Source organism: Pseudorasbora parva, chromosome 6, assembly GCF_024679245.1.
Source record: "Pseudorasbora parva isolate DD20220531a chromosome 6, ASM2467924v1, whole genome shotgun sequence".
Lineage (NCBI taxonomy): Eukaryota > Metazoa > Chordata > Actinopteri > Cypriniformes > Gobionidae > Pseudorasbora > Pseudorasbora parva.
Window position 1 is genome coordinate 26654097 of NC_090177.1, and position 26954 is coordinate 26681050.

The 26954-nt window shown below is 36.3% G+C and overlaps 1 protein-coding gene across 1 annotated transcript; it reads left to right on the forward strand.

Moving 5' to 3' along the window:
- Positions 1 to 33: 33 nt before the first annotated feature.
- On the forward strand, positions 34 to 26458 carry dnajc5ab (DnaJ (Hsp40) homolog, subfamily C, member 5ab). The gene is made up of 5 exons (XM_067446514.1): positions 34 to 257; positions 17748 to 17919; positions 18487 to 18700; positions 21276 to 21447; positions 22942 to 26458. The coding sequence occupies exons 2-5, from the start codon at positions 17810 to 17812 to the stop codon at positions 23043 to 23045; spliced, it is 600 nt and encodes a 199-aa protein (XP_067302615.1). The 5' UTR covers positions 34 to 257; positions 17748 to 17809; the 3' UTR covers positions 23046 to 26458.
- Positions 26459 to 26954: the final 496 nt, after the last annotated feature.

The following is a 26954-nucleotide window of genomic DNA, read 5'->3' on the forward strand; positions in this document are numbered from 1 at the left end:
AGCAAATGCGATCAAAAATGCATTCGTCCCGCAAACGGCTTCCTTCTTTCGTTTCCGCCCATTTTCCTTTCTAGATCGACCGTGACGTCAGCGCACGACTCCCATTGAGCGGAGACGCTTCTCACGATCAAGACCTAGGACGCTGCTTCAGAGCACCCAGATTGATTCACTACTGTTTGAAGGCCGTTTATAGATATAGGACATAATATACGAAGAACTGACGATCGGCACTTCTACCTACGTTTCTCTCCTAGACGGTAAGAAATGTGAACCCAGCCAGAGGAGAATCCTATCTGTGCGTCTCAATCCTGCTACACATACACACACACACTGCCCTTGCTCATGGATTAACGTTAGTCCTGCTGTAACGTTAGTAGGTTTTTGAGCGAGAGAGATTAATGCAGCCCGGTGAACCAGCATTAAAGTGATAGTTCACCCAGTGAAAATTGTGTCATCATTTTCTCACCCTCATGTCGCATGACTTTCTTTCTTCCTGCAATACAAAACGAGATGGGAAGGACTGACAGCTCCAATCAGCCGGTCATTTTCAATGCGTTATTTCCCATACAATTAAAGTGAATGGTGACTACGGCTGTCATTCTGTATTTTCTTTTGTTTCGTACGAATTTGGACAAAGTAAATGATGATATAATTTTAAATGTGGGTGGACTATCTCTTTAACGAGCATACCAATATGGATGCTGAGCGCAGTACAGGGAGATTAAAGGCTCTAAATCTCCAAGCGGGCTGTTAACACTGCACCGTTTGGCTTCCATCAGTATTGAAACTCTTCCCACAAGACTGTCATCAGCATTTGAGGTTATTGATTAGATTTGTGTTGCTGCTGAATTTCAAACAATGGTCTTGCTAAACCTCATTGGGTAAAACACTGTCAGTCGTTACAGTCTTTCCTGTATCTTGACAGAAAAACACTTCCTATAGTCTACTCTTTATTATCAGGTTTATGAGTTGTAATTATCATTTATCTGCACATAGGCGTTGATTTATGTTTCTGCCTGTGGGTCCTTCATCTTGTTTATTGTGTTCCTAAAGTTTGTTCAAAAGCTTGTTCTTGTTGTTTAAGTTCAGATGACTTTCCAATTTTACTTATTTCATCTTATGGTATACTTTGTGTGTGTGTGTGTGTGTGTGTGTGTGTGTGTGTGTGTGTGTGTGTGTGTGTGTGTGTGTGTGTGTGTGTGTGTGCTATTGTGTGCTCCTTCTGAAGTGTTCAGTCTTCCATCATCTTCTGTTGTCATTAACCCATATTTAACCTCCCGGGTGCCACTGTCCACGTACGAGGAAATAATATTTTTGTGAATTTCTCTGCCAGCATGCATATCACAGTCTGGCTTTATGTCCTGTAAAGGGCACATTTTGGGCTTTTCAGAGATTTGTTTTGAGGTTTCACAGGACAGCCTTGAACAGGGAAAGTATCGATGTACTTTAATAATCTTTTTTTTTTGCTCCAAGAACACATGAATATGCATTTTAGGATATCTTTCATAAAAAAATAGTTGAGAATCATCTTTAAACACAATTTGGTTAAATAATAATAATAATAATAATAATAATAATAATAATAATAATAATAAATATATATATAGATTCATTAATTGGTGAATGAAAAGAAAAGAAAATGTTTGCCTATACATGTAATTTTATTTTGACTTGGTGTACTTACAAGGAAACACATAACATGACCAAAATATAATATTTCTAAAAATAAATAAATAAAAATTCCATTTGTTTCTTATGTTTTCTATACAATGTAACGACATTAAAAAAAATTCAAAAGAACTTAGTTTTCCTGGGTCTTAGGAGGTTAATTTGGCCCCTAATCAAATCTCAGGTTTGTATTTCACTGTGGGTTGCCCATCTATTTTGTTCTGAAATGCTGCATAACTCTGAGTGGTCCATCTCATTGAGAAGACCTGCTGAAAGCACCTTTGCACTCCATTAGCTAATTAACTAGATGGTCTTGGAAGTTGTTTTCTCTCCACCGCTGTGCCAGGATTCTTGAATGTTTTTGTTTAGTCAGTATTCCAGGCGGTCAACACAGGCTAACTAACTGTGTGTAGTGTATGTTGGGGGTGTTAGGAGATCCTCCTCTCATACAGTTAGAACTGTGGTGTGAGATTGATTTCTGAATTGAGGATGAAAAGTCCCCTCTGTTTGTTTGTTTTTTGTCCATTGAAAACTTGCGTTCACTGGTCTTGTTTATGCTTTTTAATATTACTTCAAAAATAAACAATAGTACAGTAAAAAAAAAAATGCTGAAAAACCAAATCTTCATCTCCATAAAGCTTTTTAGCAGATGGAAGCATGAAGTGCTCCAAAATCTCCTGATAGCTAGCTGCATTGACCCTGCCCTTGATAAAACACAGTGGACTAACACCAGCAGCTGACATGGCACCCCAGACCATCACTGACTGTGGGTACTTGACACTGGACTTCAGGCATTTTGGCATTTCCTTCTCCCCAGACTTCCTCCAGACTCTGGCACCTTGATTTCCGAATGACATGCAAAATTTGCTTTCATCCGAAAAAAGTACTTTGGACCACTGAGCAACAGTCCAGTGCTGCTTCTCTGTAGCCCAAAGTGGCTTGACCTGGGGAATGCGGCACCTGTAGCCCATTTCCTGCACACGCCTGTGCACGGTGGCTCTGGATGTTTCTACTCCAGACTCAGTCCACTGCTTCCGCAGGTCCCCCAAGGTCTGGAATCGGTCCTTCTCCATAATCTTCCTCAGGGTCCGGTCACCTCTTCTCGTTGTGCAGCGTTTTTTGCCACACTTTTTCCTTCCCACAGACTTCCCACTGAGGTGCCTTGATACAACTCTGGGAACAGACTATTCATTCAGAAATGTCTTTCTGTGGCTTACCCTCCCGCTTGAGGGTGTCAATGATGGCCTTCTGGATAGGGTCGGGTCGACAGTCTTACCCATGATTGCGGTTTTGAGGAATGAACCAGGCTGGGAGTTTTTAAAAGCCTCAGGAATCTTTTGCAGGTGTTTAGAGTTAATTAGTTGATTCAGATGATTAGGTAAATAGCTCGTTTAGAGAACCTTTTCATGATATGCTAATTTTTTGAAATTTTCATGAGCTGTATGCCAAAATCATCAGTATTAAAACAATAAAAGACCTGAAATATTTCAGTTGGAGTGCAATGAATCTAAAATATATGAAAGTTTAATTTTTATCATTACATTATGGAAAATAATGAACTTTATCACAATATGCTATTTTTTTGAGAAGGACCTGTAAATGTCTTATGTCTCTTTTGATCAATTGAATGTGTGAATATTCTCATCCTAAACTTTTGCACTGCATGTTGAAGCATATGATCATTTCGTGTCAACTCAGAGCAGGGTAATTTTTTTTTGTTTTTCTTTACATTTTGATCATTTCTTTTCAGTGTGAAACATAAAATATATCTTGGGGTCCTATTTACCTGGGCAGAGCCCTTAAATATTTCAAAGTTTGAGGTATTATCAGTGACTCCCCTAAATATGCCCTCGATCTATGATTGACTATGCGTCACATGTTCTGAGAAATTGTAATACAATCCAGATGAGGCAAATCTTTTTTTCCTTTTTTTTCTTCTTTTTTGTGTGAATATGTTCGGTAATAGCAAACACACTTTCCTAGAAGCATGAAACTCGTTTCAAACATGTTACAATATTGCATATTTGAACTCTTGCTAGCTTCAGAAGCTGTTAAAATGAACAACATTCTTTCTTCTAAATATCTCTGAAACTGTTCATAATCTCATGAACAGACTGCTGAGCCAGTTAATGTGCCTCAACTTCATCTTGTCAGTGTATATTTTTGGCACTCAGATGGGTATGTTGTATTTTTTTGATCGAGGGAAACAAGCTACATTTATAGTTTCATTGTCATTTATTCTTCAGACCCTTTAAATACAAATAATAATATAAGTGTCAATTCTATGCAAATTGACCCACATTTGGTTTTAAAAATGTGTAATATTCAACAATTTGGCCATTGAGCTGCATTGAGATCCCCATATCTATGAAATTGAACCATATTGGGCATTTACAGTGAACATAATAAAAGAAAGTTTACTAAGAACCAGAATGTAAAATCATATGGTGGTTATTTAATACTAGTAATATTTAAAACTAAGTTTACTGGCATGCAAACTTAGGACAATTAATATCAGGCAGGGCTATATTCTATGCAATTGTTTTAATAAAGGGAAACAAGATGCATTTCTAATTTCACCTTTATTGTTCTTCAGACATTTATTTTTTTAAAGGAAAAAAGGAACAGCTGTATGCAAAGTAATGTGCACAATATATCAATTCTTTGAGCCATTTTTAGATCCCAGTATCTCTGGAATTAAACAGTAGGGTCTTAGTAAATGAAAATACCAAAAGAAAAGTTCAAAAGCCGTAATCTAAACCCATATTAAAACTTATTTTGATAAATTTTTGGGAAAAAACCCTGAAAACTGCCTTTTCCCACTCTTTTTTTTAAAACTGTTTTGGGACTTTATTTGTAAGGTTCATATTTGATATGCAACAGACCCTGAAACCAAAAGCAAGAATGAAGAATCAAAAGTTAAAGATTGATGAAAAGAAACCATACTTGTTCTCACACAACATTTTATTATGAAATGGGTGGTAGTTAAATATTAATGAAAACAATATTTAGAGACACTTTGCTGTCTTTATTCATTCGTCTCTACTTTTTAAGAGATATGGCTCTTGGCTCTGTATATTGCCCTGATGGAGATCTTTGATGGAGAAACCACCACACATGCTCATACAATTTCCCACTCAACCTGAGAGAATTTCACAAATAATCGTTAAAATTTTGCAATGCCGATTCAAACACCCATGTGATCTTATTTACTTTGTACGATCACAGCAAACATTTAGAGCTGTGTTGGCGCTGATCCACAATGAAAAAAAGTGTGTTAGATTTACATGATTTAATTGTGTATTGGTCCCACATGAATCAATTAAGTTAAACATCGTTTGTTCATGTAACTTCAACATCATGGAATGAATACATTTTAAGTGACTCAATTAAATAGTGTCAAAGTGAATTGTAAATGGCTCTTTGATATGATTCAGGCATTCAGTTTCACTTTCATTAATCCACTTCAGTTTCATCTAATTTAATGTTACACAATTGAATTATAATACTGCACTAGCCAGTTAAAAAACTTTTAGCTATTAACTGCTCACATTAGCATCTTAAATGCTAAGCATTAAAAACTCCTTCAGCAAAGCTGGTATGATGACTTTAGTTGAATTAGTCCACAGGCTAAACAAATGCCTCAATGTTCTCCATAATGGTAACCCACTGTAATTTAAATTGTTCTAATAATTTCAACATCATTTAATTTTAAACACTGTTAAACACAATCAAGTTTCTCATCTTGCTAAAAAATACATAAAATATATTTTTTTACATGTAAAATAACATTTACTCTCTCCTGATTTAGCCATGTGCAAAGCATGCTGGTAACAAGCCCCACCTAGTTTCAAATAACACTATACAAATCATTCATGTAATCTCAACACAAACGGATTAAGTAAATTTAAATTTGATTTATATTCAAGAGATTCGTTCAAAATCTACAAATGAAATAAGTGATGTCTTTGAGTGAGTCATTGAATCAGATTTTTTTTATTATTATTTTTAATATATAATTATTTTTAATATTTTTTATTATTATTAAAATTAAATCAATTTAATTAAATGTTTTAAATGGACAGCGGCAATTAACATTTTGTCCGAACCTCTAGTAAATTACATGTAATTTTGTTTAGTTGTGAGTGACTATTCAGAATCGTGGAAAACTCGTGATCTTTTTTAAACCAAAAAAATGTCATTCTCAATTCATCCAGAATATCATGCAGCTCTATATCCTGATGTATGCAGGGCAGTGCAGTGTCTCACGCTATATTTAACACACTGCACTGATCGTCATGTTTGATTGCCAGAATGAGGCTAGTTTATTAGACCCGCTTTGTGATTCTTATCATCAAAGATGACACACACTGGATTAATACTACCTAAACATTTGTATAACTGCTCTTTTAGTGATCATAATGAATATTCACAATTAAATGGGAAATGTTATGAAATAATGCTTACTGCATGGTCAAGAACTATTGTTTTAATCAAATGGGTTGTTTTTTTTTAACTGACATTTAATAGTTTCAGATGTGTCTTGAGTTCATTAAAAGGATGCTTGTTCACTTTTTGTTTAAGTTGCACTTTCGCACTATCAAGACAATTTTTTTTGCTAGCATAGAATTGAGGAAAAGAGAGAAATGTTCAAAGAATGTTGTTCCTCATCATCATGCAGGAGGGGTCTTGTGCATGTGTGTATGTACAGTCGTCAGGGCACTCATGGCCTGGTTAGAGAGTCAGACTGGTAAACCAAAGGTTGCGGATTCGATTCTCAATGACTGAGGTGGCCTTGATTAAGGCACCTAACCTTTAGTCGCTCCCCGGGTGCCACAGCAAAATGGCTGCCTACTGCTCCAGCTGTGTGTGTGTCCATGGTTTGCAGTGTGTGTGTATCTTCACTACTCACTGCTCCTAATGTGTGTGCATTAACTTGTGTGTGGTTAAATGCAGAGCACAATTTCCAAGTACACCCTTAAAAATAAAGATGCCAGGAAGAGCCAAAAATGGGGTTTCACAGTGATGCCATAGAAGAACCATTTTTGGTTCCCCAAAGAACCGGTTTGTGAATGGTTCTTTAAACCTTTTGTGCAATGGAAACCATACTGGTTACCATACTTGGCCTTTTTAATAACTTTCAATTTCATTTTCAATCTGTGTTACTGACCTGAAAATTCACATGGCTCACATATTTAATTTAAGTCACCATAAGCAATCATGGTAGAAGTTACTTGATCAGATTCACTTAAAACAGGGATTCCCTTGAACGTCTGTCAAACTCATTTGTCCTAAAATAAGTACCTCCTGAAATTTAAAGTGCTCAATAATTGAACTCTCATTCATGTTCATTTGTGGTTCTCTGATCTCAGTTAATGGTTACAGTCTCAGCCTCGTCATCTGATTGGATAAATTCTACAGGATTTATGGGAGACGTGTGTGTGTGTGTGTGTGTGTGTGTGTGTGTGTGTGTGTGTGTGTGTGTGTGTGTGTGTGTGTGTGTGTGTGTGTGTGTGTGTGTGTGTGTGTGTGTGTGTGTGTGTGTGTGTGTGTGTGTGTGTGTTGTTTTTTTTAATTGCATCTAAACAAAGCTTCCATGACACCAAACCCCCTCAATGTAAGAAAAGCGCAGTGTTTACAGCTGTGAAAATGATGGCTTATCCTAATCAACTAAATGCTTTATTTTCTGAAGTATGTGAAGTTTGCAGCATTCAGGGACAGATCTACTGGGATAGCAACTGCCTAAGAAAAAGCTTTGCCGCCCCATCTGTAACTCCAGAATTACCCCAGTATAAAAATAAAAATTTAAGCAGTGTTTCCTGCACTTTTCAGCAGTGACACTTCAATGTGATGATATAAAAAAGACAGCGTATCACAAAATAATGTCAAGAAAACAAATGTTTCTATAATTTGTTCTTGCGGGACAAAGTCAGCTTTAATAACAAATCTCTTATGGGTCAGAAACGCACAGTGCAACCAGTGTTGCCCAATTCACGTACACATTGACTGTTTTTCTATTCTTCCTCGGCTAATTCAGAGGCCCTCTGGGAAATCTAATCCCACAAGGTATATATGTTCAGGATTTCATATTCTTTGGCAAGCAGATTCTCAGATTCAGATTTATAAAACCATGTGTACACCAGAACCTGTGCAAAAATCCCTTTATAAATCCCAGCAAGCAGAAGATTGTACGTACGTGCATCTCCACCCTGTCTCCTCCCCGAAATCACTATATATCGAGCTTACAACGCCTAGTTTTACTATGCATGACCTTATCTGCTTATCATTTGCATGCATATTCCCATCCACGTAACACCATGTTTAACAGTCAAAGGTAAAAGACATTGAAAAATATTAGATACGGACTACAAATGCGATTTGTGCCTGACACATTACATTGCTGAAAATCATTCAATATTCTTTTTATGCTCTAGAAGAAATCTATCAAAATATCCATAAAAACTAAATTTTATAAAATACTTCTCAGGTATTTTTGTTTAAATAGTGTTATTTTAATAAAAAATATTTAGTTAATTTTAAACTCTTCAAATCAAATAAAATTCATGCAGTTTTGCTGATAATGTGAACGTATGTTTAGGCTATTTTTACTGGAAACAAATAGGCCAACATATTTAGTGCAGTGTAAATACAATTGTCTGACTCTTGTCTGAGTATTTTAAAAAGGAAACGTGCAAAATTAACTTTTTCTTCAAGTTGTATCCTTCAAATAAAGTGTTATTTTTCATAATTTTGTGAAGATGTCTTTACAATCTGTGTCCGTGCAACTCCGGTTGTAGGCTACAGTAAGCTCTTATCATTGGACCTATATTCAAACCGGACAATGGACCATTCAACCACCGAATCCTGCAGTGTCTAAAATATCATTAATATATAATATAATATAAGTGTACATCACTGATCATCGTTCTTGCTAAAACATATTTTGTCATAACATGAGATATGCAGTTTAGTTTGAAGAGGAATCATTGGAATTAGCCTGCATTTAATCATTGCTGTCATTGAAACAGCGTCACAGTAAAAGTGATCAAACGTTGCACATCCACGTTTGTCTAAATTCATATAATTTTTGTTTAAATTCTGAGTAATGACTTTAAAGGTGCACTATGCAGTATTTTTTGCAGTAAAATATCCCAAAACCACTAAGCCAGTGTTATATATTTTGTTCAGTTGAGTACCTACAATATCCCAAATATTTCCAACTATTTGTAAATTGTGAAAATTGCGTCAATTTGCGTCAGATCTGCTAGAGCGCTTTACTCTTAGCAGTGTGGACAAGTGAACGCACGGAGTAACGTCATAACATCATTTTCAACACACGTAAATGTATCTAATATGATAAACAGAGCTGCATTACCTCATAATCATAACTGGAAGAGCGGAAATAGTGTGCGCGCCCGGCGAATTTGTCCTGTCCCGTCATAATAAAAGTCCCGGTGTTCGCAAGGTGGGTATTTGTTTAACAATCGCTCCACTGGCCGTGCTCAGCTCCTCAACACTCGGCCCTGCTCTGCTTTACACTACAGTAATGTTAATAGCCGCATCCGTGAACGTGATTTCTGCCCGAGTCTTATTTTCCACCGGCTGTGAGGTGAAGACCACATGTCCCGAGATGCTGCACTCAAACTTTGCATCATCAAACTACGCCTTTGTTTTGAATAGGCGCCCTCTAGTGGACGGAAAGTTGCATAAGTGCACCTTTACGTAATTTCAGTGCATCTCGCCATTAATAAAACTGAAACATTAATGTGCTATACACATGTAGCCTATATCAAAATGAAAACAGTTTTTAAGTATTCTTAACTACTTTTCTCACTCTAGTAAAAGAGTTTGTACACGTGGGTCAGAGTTTGCGTACAGATGAGAAATGTATGTATACGCCAGACATGAAATTGGCGTTGAGGAAAGGACATTCTTGCGTTAATTTCACTGTTAGTACATCCGACCGTGAGTGACACAGCTGTTGTACACAAAGTTTTTGTGTGTACACAAAAAGTTGATACATGAGGCCCATGGTGTCTTCCATGGTTCCTATTCTTTCCGACACAAATGTGATGAGCTTGTAAACGTGACTTCGGAAGTGGGGAAATGGGAAGTTTCCAAATAGCACGTGAAGGCAGCATTTAAGGGTTAGTTCACCCAAAAATGAAAGTGATGCCATTAATGACTCACCCTAATGTCGTTCCACACCCGTAAGACCTCCGTTTATCTTCAGAACACAGTTTAAGATATTTTATATTTAGTACAAGAGTGTATGGAAGGTTGTCCTGAAAGGTAATAAAAACATCATCAAATTAGTCCATATGTGACATGTTGGTTAAAGCTGCAGTCCATAACTTTTTGCACTCTAGTGGTTAATAAACAGAACTGCATGCATCTTGCGGAAGAACATTGCAGCCGGAGCTACTTCTCTCTGTTTATGTCTATGGCGAGTCACGCAGGGACTGTGCTCCTACCTACCAGTCTGGCCTGAAATAGTCCCAATATAAATACTTAATACATACTAATAAGTGTACCATAATGATTCAGGGAAGACAAAAACACGGTTTGGAAAATGGATTCATGTTGTACATTCTCATTATTTTTGTAAAAAAAAAAGAATAGAATCTCTTGAAGTATGAAAATACATTTTTGTCCAAAAATTACAAAAACTACGACTTTATTCAGCATTGTTTTTTTTTTCTTTCTGGTTTGTTTTGAATCCTATAAAGTAAAGAAAATAAAGATTCAAACGATTGTGAATCAGTGTATTGATTCATGATCCTGATCACGTGTCAAACTGCCAAAGCATTTTTACCGTTTTATAGTCCGGGTGGATGTAGGAAAGTAGACTGACATTAGGAATCATAACAATGACATAGGACAGCAATGATATGAGTTGTGTGATGTAAAGTGGCTGAAATTAAAAATGCCAATTAGTGTGTTTACATCAGTAAACCTGCACGAGACGGGACTGTAATGATAAATTAATTTCTATCAGAGTTATGGAAAAAACCTTTCTTCTAATGCTTTCAGCTTTTTTGTTCATCACATCCACTTCTAATCTGTTAGGTCGTCTTCTCTGAGACCCCCCCCCCCCCCCCCCCCCACACACACACACACACACAAACCTTTGAACACCACCTGTTTGCTCCTTATGCTGTTTTGATGCTTCAGATCCTTTTAATTATCAATAATAATAATATTTAAAAAAAATATTTTAGTATCATTGATAGATTTTATTTATATTTATTCTGTTTTAACTTTTAGATACATTTTAGTTAACATTTTATTTACCAATTTTGTTAAATTTGTCATTTTAATTAGTTCTTGGAGTTTTCTTTTACAATTATTATAAATGTTGCCTTGGCAACTAGCTGAAAAACTTTATTTTTTATATTTAGTTTTATTGCAATAATAACCCTGGTTTTAGTTGCGTCAACAATATTACTCTGTGTGTGTGTGTGTGTGTGTGTGTGTGTGTGTGTGTGTGTGTGTGTGTGTGTGTGTGTGTGTGTGTGTGTGTGTGTGTGTGTGTGTGTGTGTGTGTGTGTGTGTGTGTGTGTGTCACAGCCTCTGTGTATTTGTTCATTGTGTACAGACTCTCATCAAACATGTACCGCTCTTTCCTGTTCTTCCATCCCTCTACAAACAGACCTTTTAAAACCAGCAGCACATAATACAAGCCGCATCACTTCACCTGCTCGGACAGATGGAGAAAAGAGGATGCACATAGAGTTGCGTGGGAGGGATGTTAGAACACAAACAGAGGGACCAGACACAGAATTGATGGACAAACATTTATGGGAGAGACATGGACTCAGTGATTTTCATTAAGCTGTGGAGAGGAGACTTTAGCGGCCGTCTGTAGTCCACAGGCTGAGATGGCTACTAAAGATTTAGCTGGACCATATGGTGGTGCAGAAACACGGAGGGGGAAGGGAGTGTGAGAGAGGAAGAGAGATGGATGTAGTGTTTTGGTGAGCTGCATTGCAGAGCCCTGCTCCTGATGAAAACCCTATTAGTAATCACATTTACTGACCCGCTGAAGCAAACCGCCCACACATACACACAAACACCTATTACTGACACAATATTAGATACAAATTGTAGCCACAGACTTTTACATAGATTTTTTTTGCACACTGCATTATGGTTGCTTCCATGTGCTGGGGGGGTTTGAGATGTGACTGCTGGAAGTCAAAAGAGGCTTCCACACATACATACATACATACAAGTATGCAGAATAGATGTTGCTAGGCTTGCATTCATACAACAAACACTATCGGACGGGTTCAGTACTATATACTAATAGAAACAGAGTTGGACAAAGTACACAACTTTATTACTTGAGTAAAAGTAACAGTACTACTGGTCAAATATTACTCTGTTACAAGTGAAAGTTCTAAAAAAAGATTTTTACTTAAGTAAAAGTACAGAAGTATTTGTTTTCAAAAGTACTTAAGTATCAAAAGTAAATTTCCTTTTTTCAATTTCAATTTATTTCAATTTCAATTTATTTATACAGCACTATTAAAAACAACTACCGTTGACCAATGTGCTGTACATGGAAATCAATAAACATAGAAAAATAATAAAAGCATGAGAAATAAAAATAAAGATAATATATATATATATATATATATATATATATATATATATATATATATATATATATATATATATATATATATATATATATATATATATATATATATATATACACACACATACACATATCACCGCAAAAAACAACAAACAACATTCAAGACAGATAAATCATGAATTATATGCTTTATCAAATAAAAATGTTTTTAACTGTGATTTAAAAATGGATAATGTAGGAGCAGTTCTAGTTTGTATAGGCAGGGTGTTCCACAGTCTAGGGACGGCTACTGAGAAGGCCCGGTCGCCCCTAGACTTTAATCTAGTTTTAGGGACTCCTAAGAGTCTCTGATTTGCAGACCTAAGTGCTCTCCCTGGGTGGTGTTCAATCAGCAGGTCTGTAAGGTATTGTGGTGCTAATCCATTTAATGATTTAAAAACCAATAACAGTACCTTAAAATCAATTCTATTGCGCACAGGCAACCAGTGAAGGGAGCGTAGGATTGGGGTGATATGTTCAAATTTGCGTGCTCCCGTTAAAACTCTAGCAGCTGCATTTTGAACCATTTGAAGGCGGTTCAAAGAGGCCTGTCCAATCCCCAGATATAGGGAATTGCAATAGTCTAGTCTAGTAGTGATAAAAGCATGAACAACTCTTTCAAAGTTATTAAAAGAGAGAAACGACTTTGTTTTAACCAGAACACGCAGTTGATAAAAACTTGACTTAACAACTTGATTTACCTGCCTATCAAGCTTTAAGGCACTGTCAAGTATAACACCCAAATTTTTCACGTATGGTTTAACAAAGGGCGCCAGCACACTCAGATTTAATTTTGAAAAGTTTTTGTCAACAGAGGAGGCAAACACCACAACCTCAGTTTTGCTCTCATTTAGACTTAAAAAATTTAAAGACATCCATGCTTTAATGTCATCAAGGCAAGCTGTCAGTGTGTCTAAATTATTTGCATGGTTTATAGGGAGATATATTTGTGTGTCGTCTGCATAACAATGGTAACTAATACCATACTTTCGAAAGATAGATCCAATTGGAAGCATATAAATAGAAAACAGAACGGGAGCCAGAATAGAGCCCTGGGGGACACCACAGGCCAGCGGGACGGAGCCAGAGTGACATTGTCTGATGTTAACCGAGAAACTCCTGTTTAAAAGATATGAACGAAACCAGCATAGGGCAGTTCCCTTTATACCCACCACATGTTCTAGGCGAGATAAAAGAACATTGTGGTCTATCGTATCAAAAGCAGCACTCAGGTCTAAAAGAACAAGTGCTACAGAATCCCCAGAGTCGGTTTTTTATGTCAACGCATTATTTTATTATTGTTGTATAAATGAACACCAAGCCATCATGATGGTTTAAGCCAAAACCATGATGCTCCATCAGACATACTAGCATACGACTAACTTAAACTCATTTAAATACTTGTATATAAGTTACAAAGCTCTTTACAAAGCTGTTGTCACTTTAAGGCTGAATGCATGGATCCAATACACTGATACACATCTGATATTCTCTAACTGTTTATCTTCACATAACGCATAATCAACTTTGTTTATGTGAATACTCGCCAAAAAGAACATTTTGACATCTGCCGTCTTCCATTTTATAAATAAACTATAAATAAATAGAACTATAAACTATAAATCAGAACTCCAAAAATGCCATGAAATCATTGAACTTCACGTTACCCTACAAGAGTGATTCCTTGTTAAAAACCCAAACACCTTTTAAAGAAGAACAAAATCATCCACTGACTTTCAAAGTTGCCACAGAAACGACTTTTAACTTTGAGGACCTTGATAAAAATGTAGTGGAGTAAAAAGTACAATATTTGTCTTTCAAATGTAGTGAAGTTAGTCATAAGTTTCCAGAAAAAATAATACTCAAGTAAAGTACAGATACTCAAAAAGTGTACTTAAGTACAGTACTCAAGTAAATACTGTCCACCTCTGTATAGAAATAGCACTTCTGAGAGTACTTCGACTCGGCGCAGTAAAAAGTCCCGCCTGTAAAATACTCCCTCACATTTCCCCCTCCCTCTCTCATTTCTGTCAATAGGGGGGAGGGGGAGATGTGAGGGAGGATGTTTCAGGCGTGACTTTTTACTGCGCCAAGCCGAAGTACTCTCAGAAGTGCTATTCCGCCATACATTATAGTTCTCCTTTTTAATCCGCTTAGAAAAGTGTGTTTATTTTATGTTACCATACTCGATCATTTAACTATTCGTCTAACTGTATTTAAATAGGGAAAACGTGGAGGTGTTTGGTCGCTTCTAACTTGATCTCTGTTTGGTACCATAGTGAATGAACTGGGCTTAGTGGGCTAAGCTAAATGCTATCAGATCGTCACTGCGCGATAGAGAGATTATGAGCACGCACTGAGACGAGAGAGTTATGTTTCAACTCGTCTTAGTTAAGGGAATAATAGTTTAATATGAAAAAGCATTGAAATATCCCTTTAAATGCAGTCCATTCTCTGACAGCACACCATTATGGACACAACTTATGATATTGTGGTCCCTGGATATGACTCTGGTCCCTCTTTCAGGATGTCTTTTTTCTGTAATTTGTATTTGCAAGGTTTTGAGGTATATCAGTCATAAATTACACGCTGAAGCTTAATTTTAAAAGTGCAGTGTCTAGTATTTATGAGGATCTATTGACAGAAATGCAATATAATATACATAATTGTGTTTTCATTGGTGTATAAAGACCATAATGAACCGTTGTGTTTTTGTTTGTTTTTTACCTTCAAATAAGCCATTTCTATTTACATACACTAGGGTCCCCTTACAGTGAAGTCATCATTTTGCGCTGCCATGTTTCTAGCTCTAAACGGACAAACTGATACAGAGCGTTAGCTACTCTCTGCTGTCTCAGACGGATACATCTTTGTCCTGTGTCAGCCACTGTAGCTTCTCTATGTGCCTCGAAAGGAAGGGGTGAGCGGTGGACAGTTGCAATTCACAACCTCTCCACTAGATGCTGCTAAAATTAACACAGTGTACCTTTAAATAGACCTTTGAAAATCCTAAGCATGAGCAATAGTAAGTAGTATTAGAAAGCGCCACTAAAATCTGAGCAGATGCTGTATTTGTTTTGACACAAATTAAATGGTTGAAGGCTAATCTGAGATCTTCAGTAATGCACAAGGCTAGCTGTGACATTCAGAAGCCCAACAAAATCTCACCCAAACACTCTCTCTTAATGTATCACACCTTGAGGAATTATGATATTGTCCAGTTTAAAGAAGCACACAGGGTTTGAGGCGGGACAGAAATAACCCTTCACTTATTCAGACGCTCCGTTGATACTAATCTGCTAATTCTCTCTGACAAGCTGCACGATTAACCTGGAATGGAGACCAAACTCTCTCGCTAAGAAAGCTCATTGGATGAGGAAGAGGAAATTGTACTCATTCAAAGAGTAAAAATTATTTTATTTTTTTCTAACAATTGATTAGTTTATTGGCTTCTTGTGACAGTGAAATGTCTCTTCTCCTTGCAGCCAGTTTGTGTGGAAGTGTGTTAACCTGAATTACTCTGGGTTAATGGTTTAATTGACTTTCCTGTGTACAGGAGGACGTAACTTATGATTCTCCCTGTGTGGAAGACATTATCTCTCTATTTCCTTCCATGTGCTCACATACACCTACCCTACATAGTCATGTAGCAAATACTCTGGCGAACAACAACTTTTGTCCCCCTGCATAAAACGAGCTTAATTAACTTTTAATGCTGGTTAATATATGCCTAATTGTCCTTAAATTAATTGCACACTGCAAAAAATTTTTGACTTAATTTTCTTATAAACGTAATTTTTTTAATACTCAGAATAAAAGTCGACAAATCAAATGAAATCTTGCCATTTTATGCTCTTTGCATTTTTACAATTTATTTATTTATTAGCTCGCAAGATATAGCTAAATAAAATCACGATCGCGTTATGGGTGGGTAAGGGTTAGGTCCCTAAATGGTGTGATTATAAACACAAAGGCTGTCATTTAAATACATCATGCACTGTGGTTTCCAAGTGATAATGACTCGCACGTGTGTAAATGAACAGTGCCATTCTTCACTCCAAAACCTGCACCACATATATTTGTTTGACTGTTAATTGTCAAATTAAAAGCTTAATGATTTATTTATTTTTACAATTTAACACATTTTATTTAAATAGTAATTCGTTTTTACTAATTTTACTAAGTTTTCCAATTTCTTTTATTATTTTACAGTACAGTAAATTATTTATTTTAAAGGTGCAGTGTGTAGAATTTTTGAGGATCTATTGACAGAAATGGAATGTACATAACTGTTTTCAGTGGAGTATAAAGACCTTACATAATGAGCCGTTATGTCTTTATTACCTTAGAATGAGGCTGCAGGTCACCTTACACTGAAGTCACCATTTTGCGAAGCCATGTTTCTACAGTAGCCCTTAACGGACAAACTGCTCTGCAGAGTGCTAGCTACTTTCTGCTGTCTCAGACGACGACGTCTTTGTCCTGTGTCAGCCACCATAGCTTCTCTATGCGCTTCAAAAGGGAGGGGTGAGCTGTGGATGGTTGCAATTCACAACCTCACCACTAGATGCCGGTAGCACAGTGCACCTTTAATATTTTTTATTTAATAATGTCAATAAAAATCATAATTATTATTTTATAATAATATTGAATGACACTGGGGATTGGGAAATGTAAAACATGTCAGTAATAGGATGTGCATCGTCCTATGTTTCCTATGACATACGCAGGACTTCTTCAATAATTCAGTCACACAAACTCCGCCGCCCCTGTAAGCTCATCTTCATCTGTCTCCGCTTGTGAGTGCAACACCCAGATCTTGAAATCTAATCAAGCAACAGATGCATAGAATCAAGTTTTCCTCTCTTTTTTTTTCTTCTTCTTTTACGTGCATTTACTATGCTAAAGTATACTCCTTCACCAGTGCATAAGGGCTATTTGTGCACTGGAAGAGCACCTTTGCCATACTATTTTAACATACTATTTGATTAGGGAAGTAGTACTAATTGTAATCATAGCTAGGACGGATAGTATTCGAATACAAGGTTTGTTCTTAGTCATGGCAAAGAAAGCCACCCCTAAAGGAAACCAGCATCTCCCCCTTCCATCCTACCTGCATGCTACAGTCACATGACTTTTTGTAGTGCAGTGAGTGTACACAATGTTCATGCAGTGACTCAGTGTTCCCAGAACAGAGACGTTTGGAGCAATGATGAGCCTGACTCTAAACTGACGTAATAGTGGTATTCAGTATTTTGCTGAGCTAAAGGGAACATTCCTGGGATGGCAGCATGTACACTCTTGCATTTCTTTTTATGTACATGTTATGCTGAAGTGTAAAAAGGAAGAAACCAAAAAGCAGTACAAGCATAAATGCAGAATTACTTGCATATAGGTGCATGTAATTCATATAACGTTTCGCTTCCTTTTCTTTCAGACAGAGGAGGTGGTTGTGTGAGGTAAGGGGAGTGTGTGTGAGTGTGAGTGTGTGTGCAAGTAATGGCGGAGCAGCAGAGACAGCGTTCACTCTCCACATCGGGAGAATCCCTATACCTGGTCCTGGGAGTTGATAAGAACACAGCACCAGAAGAGATAAAGAAATCCTACAGGTGAGACCCTCTGGATGGACAGAAAGATTGCTACAACATTACCAATACAAATAAGTTGCTTTGGGCCTATTTTAAAATATTTTACCTTACCTTTTTAGATAATATTTAATTTGACCTTATTTATATTATTTTATTTTAACCTTATTTTGTATTATACTTTTACCTTTTGTTTTATTGTATCTTTATTTTTTACTTTATTTTATTTTTTACTAAACACAAATTTCCTTGCGTTAAGCCCATTTAAATCCACTAGAGGGCGGCAAAACATTTTTCTCACTTCCTCTGGATGTTCAGGATAATATTCTACCATACTATTCTTACTACTGTTGAAAGTAGTATGGATACTGTGCACAGTATATACATTTTCTTTGTGGATAAATGACTGAATACATTTACCAACATTTATTGTGAAATAATGCTTAGTATTTCACATTCTATTTTTAAATAATAGTTGCCAATTAGAAGACCATTCTGAGCATAGCCATAGTTTCTCATGAACATATCTAAAATAAGATCATAGTGCGTTAATAACAGTTTCATTGTCGTTTCTACTCTTTTGGTTTGCAGAAAACTAGCTCTGAAATTCCATCCAGACAAGAACCCAGACAATCCAGAAGCGGTTGAGAAGTTCAAAGAAATCAACAACGCTCATGCCATTTTATCAGACCCCACCAAACGCAACATCTATGATAAATACGGATCTCTGGGCCTTTACGTTGCAGAGCAGTTTGGAGAGGAGAATGTTAACACATACTTCGTATTGTCCAGCTGGTGGGCCAAGGTTAGTCATACACACAAGTACACATAAGATATATACTAAGTAACATACACTACCATTTTAAGGTTTAGGGTCAAAGTTTTTTTTTAATAGATTCATATTTTTTTATTCAACAATTGTGCATTAAAGCCACAATATGTAAATTTTCATAGCTTAATCAAAACAGCGTAGGTTAATGACTTGATTTTTCTTTTCTTGTGCCACAGTCGCCGCTTCTGCTTCTTCCGCTCATACGAATGTAGATAAAACCAGCGATAAAACCAGCGCTGTTTTATCACATTGGATACATTATTTAAGTGTGTTGAAAATGTGTTATAATGCTGCGTTCGCTCTGGGGCTACTATGAGACACTTGTTGCACACTGCAGAAAGCTAGACCAATATTAGACAAAACATGGTACTTGTGGTAAAGAAAACGAGATTTAAACAGTAAGACAGACTGTGTTGAGCTATATAACAATCATTTGTTTTCCGCCGATAAATGTATCCAAACAGTTGCTCACCTGTCTAATAAAACACCCAATATATTATACACTCACCTAAAGGATTATTAGGAACACCTGTTCAAGTTCTCATTAATGCAATTATCTAATCAACCAATCACATGACTGTTGCTTTAATGCATTTAGGGGTGTGGTCCTGGTCAAGACAATCTCCTGAACTCCAAACTGAATGTCAGAATGGGAAAGAAAGGTGATTTAAGCAATTTTGAGCGTGACATGGTTGTTGATCCCAGATGGGCCGGTCTGAGTATTTCACACTCTGTTCAGTTACCTGGACTTTTACACACAACCATTTCTAAGGTTTACAAAGAATGGTGTGAAAAGGGAAAAACATCCAGTATGCGGCAGTCCTGTGGGCAAAAATGCCTTGTTGATGCTTGAGGTCAGAGGAGAATGGGCCGATTGATTCAAGCTGATAGAAGAGCAACTTTGACTGAAATAACCACTCGTTACAACCGATGGTATGCAGCAAAGCATTTGTGAAGCCACAACACGCACAACCTTGAGGCGGGTGGGCTACAACAGCAGAAGACCCCACCGGGTACCACTCATCTCCAATACAAATAGGAAAAAGAGGCTACAATTTGCACAAGCTCACCAAAATTGGACAGTTGAAGACTGAAGAAATTTTGCCTGGTCTAATGAGTCTCTATCTGTTTCAGCCAACATTCCAACATACCAACATTCAGATGGTAGAGTAAGAATTTTGCGTAAACAGTATGAGTACATGAATCCATCATGCCTTGTTACTACTGTGCAGGCTGGTGGTGTAATGGTGTGGGGGATGTTTTCTTGGCACACTTTAGGCCCCTTAGTACCAATTGGGCATTGTTTAAATGCCACGGCCTACCTGAGCATTGTTTCTGACCATGTCCATCCCTTTATGACCACCATGTAACCATCCTCTGATAATGGACCATGGATAATGCACTCAGGATAATGCACCATGTCACAAAGCTTGAATCTTTTCAAATTGGTTTCTTGAACATGACAATGAGTTCACTGTACTAAAATGCCCCCCACAGTCACCAGATCTCAACCCAATAGAGCATCTTTGGGATGTGGTGGAACAGGAGCTTCGTGCCCTGGATTTGCATCCCACAAATCTCCATCAACTGTAAGATGCTCTCCTATCAATATGGGCCAACATTTCTAAAGAATGCTTTCAGCACCTTGTTGAATCAATGCCACGTAGAATTAAGGCAGTTCTGAAGGCGAAAGGGGGTCAAACACTGTATTAGTATTGTGTTCCTAATAATCCTTTAGGTGAGTATATAAGCACTATACAAGTGTCCTTGGTGTGTCTATGGTTTCTACAAAATAAAACTTTATAAAATAAAACAAAATAAAACGGAAATTGAGGGTAACGCAGGTATGATGTCACTGATAGGTCCGAGTCCTGGTTAAAATTGCTTATTTTTCTGGATTTAAACATTCTTGGAAATATTTTGGATAATGTAAGTACACAAGTCAACAAAATATATAACATTGTTCTAGTGTATATTTTATTCCAAAAACCTTACATATTGTTCCTTTACATTTATCAAAAGTGACAGTGAATACATTTATAATGTTACACAAGATTTTTGTTTGAAATAAATGATGCTCATTTAAACTTTATTTATCAAAGAATCCTGAAAAATAATTTAAACATTGATCATGATAGTAAGATATTTTTCTTGAGCAGCAAATCATCATATCCGAATGATTTCTGAAAGATTATGTGACACTAAAGACTGGAGACTGGAGTAAGGCTGAAAATCAGATTTGAAATCACAGAAATTAATTTTAAAATCGAAAACAGCTATTTGACATTGAAATAATATTTCACCATATATATATATATATATATATATATATATATATATATATATATATATATATATATATATATATATATATATATATATATATATTTATATATATGTATGTATACAGACTTTATAAGCATGTAATTGCAGCATTGGTGAGCAAAAGATACCCCTGACCCTAAACACTTAAACCATAGTGTAAGTACTAAATGAATGTACATACTGTTATTTCTGTTTAATTTGTCCTTTTTTCCCCTCTTGACAGGCATTGTTTATATTCTGTGGTGTGGCCACAGGCTGTTACTTCTGCTGTTGTCTGTGCTGCTGCTGTAACTGCTGCTGTGGGAAGTGTAAACCTCATCCTCCACGGTCAGATGAGCCGGACTTCTATGTGTCTCCCGAAGACTTGGAAGCTCAGATGCAGTCTGATGACAGAGGTGAGACACACTGACTCGCTCATTCATTCACAATAGTCAAACACGGTTTCAAGACTACATGAAATCAAATTGGATGTTTTGTGGCTATTAGTCCATGTGTGTATTTTTTGACCATACTTAAGCTAGTGGATTTCTAAAAGTCTAAAAAAGGTTTTCTAGAATGAATCTCCTCCCCCAAATACCACCTGACACCCACAACCAATAGCAAGTAGCATATTATAGTTTGGTGACTTAAAGGGTTAGTTCACCCAAAAATGACATTTCTTTCATTAATGACTCACCCAGATGTCGTTCCACACCCGTAAGACCTCCGTTCATCGTCTGAACACAGTTGAAGATATTTTAGATTTTGTCCGAGGGCTTTCTGTCCTTTGAATGTAAGTGTATGCACACTTTGCTGTCCACGTCCAGAAAAGTACTGAAAACATCATCAAAGTTGTTCATATGTGACATCAGTTGGTTAGTTAGACTCTTTTGAAGCGTCGGCAATACATTTTGGTCTAAAAATAACAAAAACTACGACTTCATTCAACAATGTCTTCTCTTCTGTGTTCCTCGCCAATGTCACGTGATTTCAGCAGTTTGGCATGCGATCAGAATCATGAATCAATACCCTGATTCATAACCGTTTGAAGTTTGAACCTTTATTTGAGGAACACGGAAGATACATTTTTTTACTTGTTCATTATTAAAAAACATAACATCTAGCAACAATACATTTAATTCATTAACTAGCACTGTTTAATGTAATCTTTAGCAAATACCATACTATAATGTTATAATGTATAAATTCCTAGCATTTGAAACCGGTTGATTTTAGGTTTTTGTGTTTTGTTTTTAGACAAAACAGTAAATAGTTTTAATATCAGCTATTGGTTTCTGGCTATATTTATATAAATATTAATTATAAGTTTATTGGTGTCAGCAAGAATTGTAATATTGGTGCATCTCAAGTTTAATGGTCTTAAACTTAATGTTAAAATAAAAAAAAAATTCAACTCACTCCACTTCAATATGCCCCATCCCCTACTTCCTTTTTTAAAAGGAAATATATCTAGACATAAAACTACGTTCATCAAACAATTTAATAGGGTTTTTAGTAAATGTCCCTGTCCCTATTGTACACAATTCATTGCAAGTTATTGTAAAGGAATAACATCCATAATCCAATGGCAAAATGTCATAATTTTATCTGCTTCTGAAATGAAACTTTTCTTTTCTGCTGGCATAACCAAGGCCGTGCAGGTAGGTCAATAGTATCATTGGTTTCAAACTAATTCTAATGGATAAAATCAAGCCCTGCCCAATATTATGTTCCTGTTTCACTCAGAATTGCAGTTAAATGACTGTTTACTTAGCCAGTCAAAGATCTGTTCAGCATTTGCTTCCTGGAACTTAAAATCATTCCTGAAATGCTTAGCAACTCAGGGTTCTGTTTGGGCTGTTAGCTGGTTATATCATAAAGCAGCGTGACAATGGTGTCTGTTTCCACAGATGGCAGCAGCCCCATCGTGATGCAGCCGTCCTCTGCCACGGAGACCACTCAGCTGACCGCAGACTCTTACCGCACCAGCTACCGGACAGACGCCAGCTATTAAAACCTCCCTCCCTCTCTCTCACACATGGGACCACCATCCCGGAAGATGTCTCGTGGGGAATGAGTGATGCAGAGGATGAGGGGTTAGTTAGTTACAGATCTTCTGTTGAAAAACCTGAAATGCTCCACTGTACAGGGCAAGAAGAGAGTTATTTTTATTTGCCTTTAACCTCTATCATCCCCAAACCTACTTATATTCAACACACACACAAACACACACACACACACACACACACACACACACACACACACACACACAGAGAGAGACGGGACTTTCTAACAGTGTCTATACAGACTTCCTGCTATGATCCATGCTTCATCTTTCACACAGCTTTTGTCTACATAATCAATTAAGCTAATTTTGATCAATCTTATTGAGAATGAATTTGAAACAAGACGGAAGGAAATATGTGTGTATGCTTTAATGCATCATAATGGCCAATGAAGCCGATGTTAGACTGACTGGATAAGGGTTCAGGTTGTCAAAGCATTCTGCACTACCATTCAAAAGCTTTGGTTCAGTAAGATTTTTAAAAAAAGGAATTAATACTTTTATTCAGCAATGATAAATTCAGTTGATCAAAAAATGACATTTATGTAACAAAGAATTCTATTTCAATTTCAGTAACTTTTTATTAATCAAAGAATCCTGGAAAATATTAGAATGATTCCTGAAGGATCATGTGACACTCAAGACTGGAGTAATGATACTGAGAATTCAGCTTTGCATCACAGGAATACATTACATTTTAAAATAGATTAAAATAGATTATAGTTGTTTTATGATGTAATTATATTTCACATTTTCTTCTGCATTTTTAATCAACGAAATGCAGCTTTAATGAGCATAAAAAACAACTTTCAAAAACATTTAAAAAAATGGTATCAATCCCAAACTTTTTAAAAGTTTCCCACCTTTCCATTGTCCTGGGTTGTTTTCATATTTCCACATTCTGAACAATGTATATGTCTTTGGCCGAAATGTTCTGCTCATGTTACTATTAATAAACAGACCTGTGCCATTTCAAAGCAAAAGTCACAATATATAAGATATAAAAATTCAGATTAAAATTTCAAGTGTTTCGTTACACTTACAGGAAATGGTTTTCAGTAGTTTCACTACACATACATTTATATTTTTTTAAACAGGAAAGCAGCATGGTGTAATCACTGAGGACACAATTGAGGAAATATTGATGTGTCATGCTGTGTATGTTTACGTGAGACGTCTCTCGTGTTGATGGCATCTGGTGGGCATGTACTGTCAAATATAATCATGCAGTGCTTAGCTGTGCTCAATTTCAGCCACGTCTTACTGTTTGCGTGCGTGCGTGCGTGCGTGCGTGTGTATGCATGTGGTCACTGGAACAAGAGATGGGAATTGTCAGATCCATACTGAGATTGTGCCAGGTTATTTATTCTTGTACAGGCGTTGTGTGTTGTATTTCCAGCTGTATTCTTAAAGGCATAGTTCACCTCAAAATGAAAATTCTGCCATCATATACTCGCCCTCAAGTTGTTCCAAACATGAAGGAGTTTTTCTTCTGTTAAACATAAAAAAAGATATTTTAAAGAATGTCTGTAACGAAAAATACTATGGAAGCCAATTGAAAAAAATGTCTTTTTGGGTGAGCTATACCTACTAAGTTAAAGGGTTGCACTAGCATTAGTGTTTGTATACCTCAGGTTTGTGGTTTCAGAAGATTCAATTCAAGCACAGGAGGATTGTGGGTAAACGATTCATCTGCATAAATCATGTTATATTTCCCATATAATTCAAAAACGTTGAGTTCACTGGATAATTGATTCTGTAGTTTTACACTGACCTAAAGTTGTTGTATTAATGAACTTAATCCATTTTAGTGAGATACATTTATGGAATTATTTTTTAAAAACTGTGGTTCTAGACATGGACGTGGCCATATGATTGCTCAGTTTACTGTTATATTTTGTTTTGGCTGAAATTGTACCCATAATTTGATCTTGTTCCTTAGTGCCTGGTTTAATTTAATCAGGTCAACATTATATTTTATTGTAGTTTATAAACATTAACACGATTATTTATTACTGTTATTATGCCAAAAAATATAACTAACTCTGTGATCTGTACCCTTCAGGCTATAATATTTAATGCTCGCTTGTTTTGATCATGTCATTCATACACGATTCAGGGTTCCCACGCTCATGAAAAAACCTGATAATATCAGGGAAGTTACATTTCTGATTTGGAAATGAACAAAAAAACTTTGATTTTACAAATCCTTATCTAGTAATCATGGGTGAATGGAGAGGGAATGGAAAAAACATTGGTTGAAAGTTTTGGGAACCCTGGCGCTAGTAACTGGCACTTTTTTTTCTCTTTCCTTTTATCACCCTGAATGCATGCATTTTATTTTTGATAGACGTGAACAGGAGCATACTATGGAATCTTTTTTTCCGCCAAGGAATTGCCAGGAAAAAAATAAGAATTGTGATACAATTTGGCATTTATACATTTGTATTAATTATTCAGTGGCAGAAACAAGCTTCCATAGCATACAGACTTTAAAGTAGGCAAACCTCGCTTCTGTTTTAGACACTATGCGTGTGTGTGACGTGTGTGTATGTGCATGTGCTGTTTAAGACTGAGCTCTGAATTTGATCACTGTACCACCATCTATGTACTGTGTTTAATGATGTCATTTCTTTAAGCTGTATAGCTGTCACTGTTTGTGCGTGTGTGTTTGTGAATGTGTCTGCATACATTCATTCACATGCACTTGAAAGAGGATGTGCAGAAAACCTGTGTAATTTACCCCAAATGTGTATGTTTTATTTGTTTAGGTTCACATTGTGGATATCTCATAGGTGTAGATGTATCTCTTCATAGTTCATGTTTTTTTGTATTTAATTCATGTCTGAAGCATTAGGCAGATTATTAAAGATCATGTTCCTAAACAATTCTAAAACTGAACTGTTCACAATGTGTAACACGAAATATTATTTCTCAACACAAGCTCCACTGTAACACATCTACGGTTGTGATTTGTTATCCTAGTTTTCCTTTCCAATGATTTGTTGTATTTGTTCATGATCATAAATGAAAAAACACTGATCCGACATTGATCCTGTTGCTTCCGATCTAAGAATCTGAGAACGAATGGAGCCTTGTGTCTGAATGCAACATCTAAATAGAATCATGTTATAAATGAAGGAAATAACTGTGATGAGAAACAATATTTTATTTATTATTTTCCTATGTTTTTAATAAATTACTTAGTTTGATGTGTGTAAGCGAATATGACATTGTACAGAATCCTTTTGCGCATTCTGGATCAAATCAGCTGAAATTGTTGTAGCATGAATATATTGTGTCAGAGATGTAACATGGATAATTGGTCTGATTTACAACTGTAAAATAAACGTGAAGAAAGCTTAAAATGGTGTGTGTGTATGTGTGCAAAGGCGGCAATGGTCTGCAAAATAAAGCGCTAACGTTGCTTTTTACACTTACAGGAATGCAATAAATAAATCTCAATTCATTTAAAAGAATATCAAGCCAATGAAAAATATCAAAGATGAAAGTAAGAAAGGTTGTATGTTTTGAAGTAAAAAGTTGTTGACAGTGTTGTCCCGTTCTTCAAAACAACATCTTTCTAAAGTCATGCAGGTTTGAAACATCATGAGGGGGAGTAAATAATTGTGGATACGTATAATAAAAATAATTATAATTATAATAGACATAATTCTATATAAATACATGCATAGATGATTGGTGTTATTGACTTTGTTGGCTGGTTTTAAGACTGAGGACATGAATGATTGGAGTAACAGGAGAAAGGGCATCATCTCTATTTCCCAGCATTCCACTAGCTGCCAGAAATGGGCACAACTGATCAAGGGTAGGGGGTGTCACAGTGAGCCTGCAAGA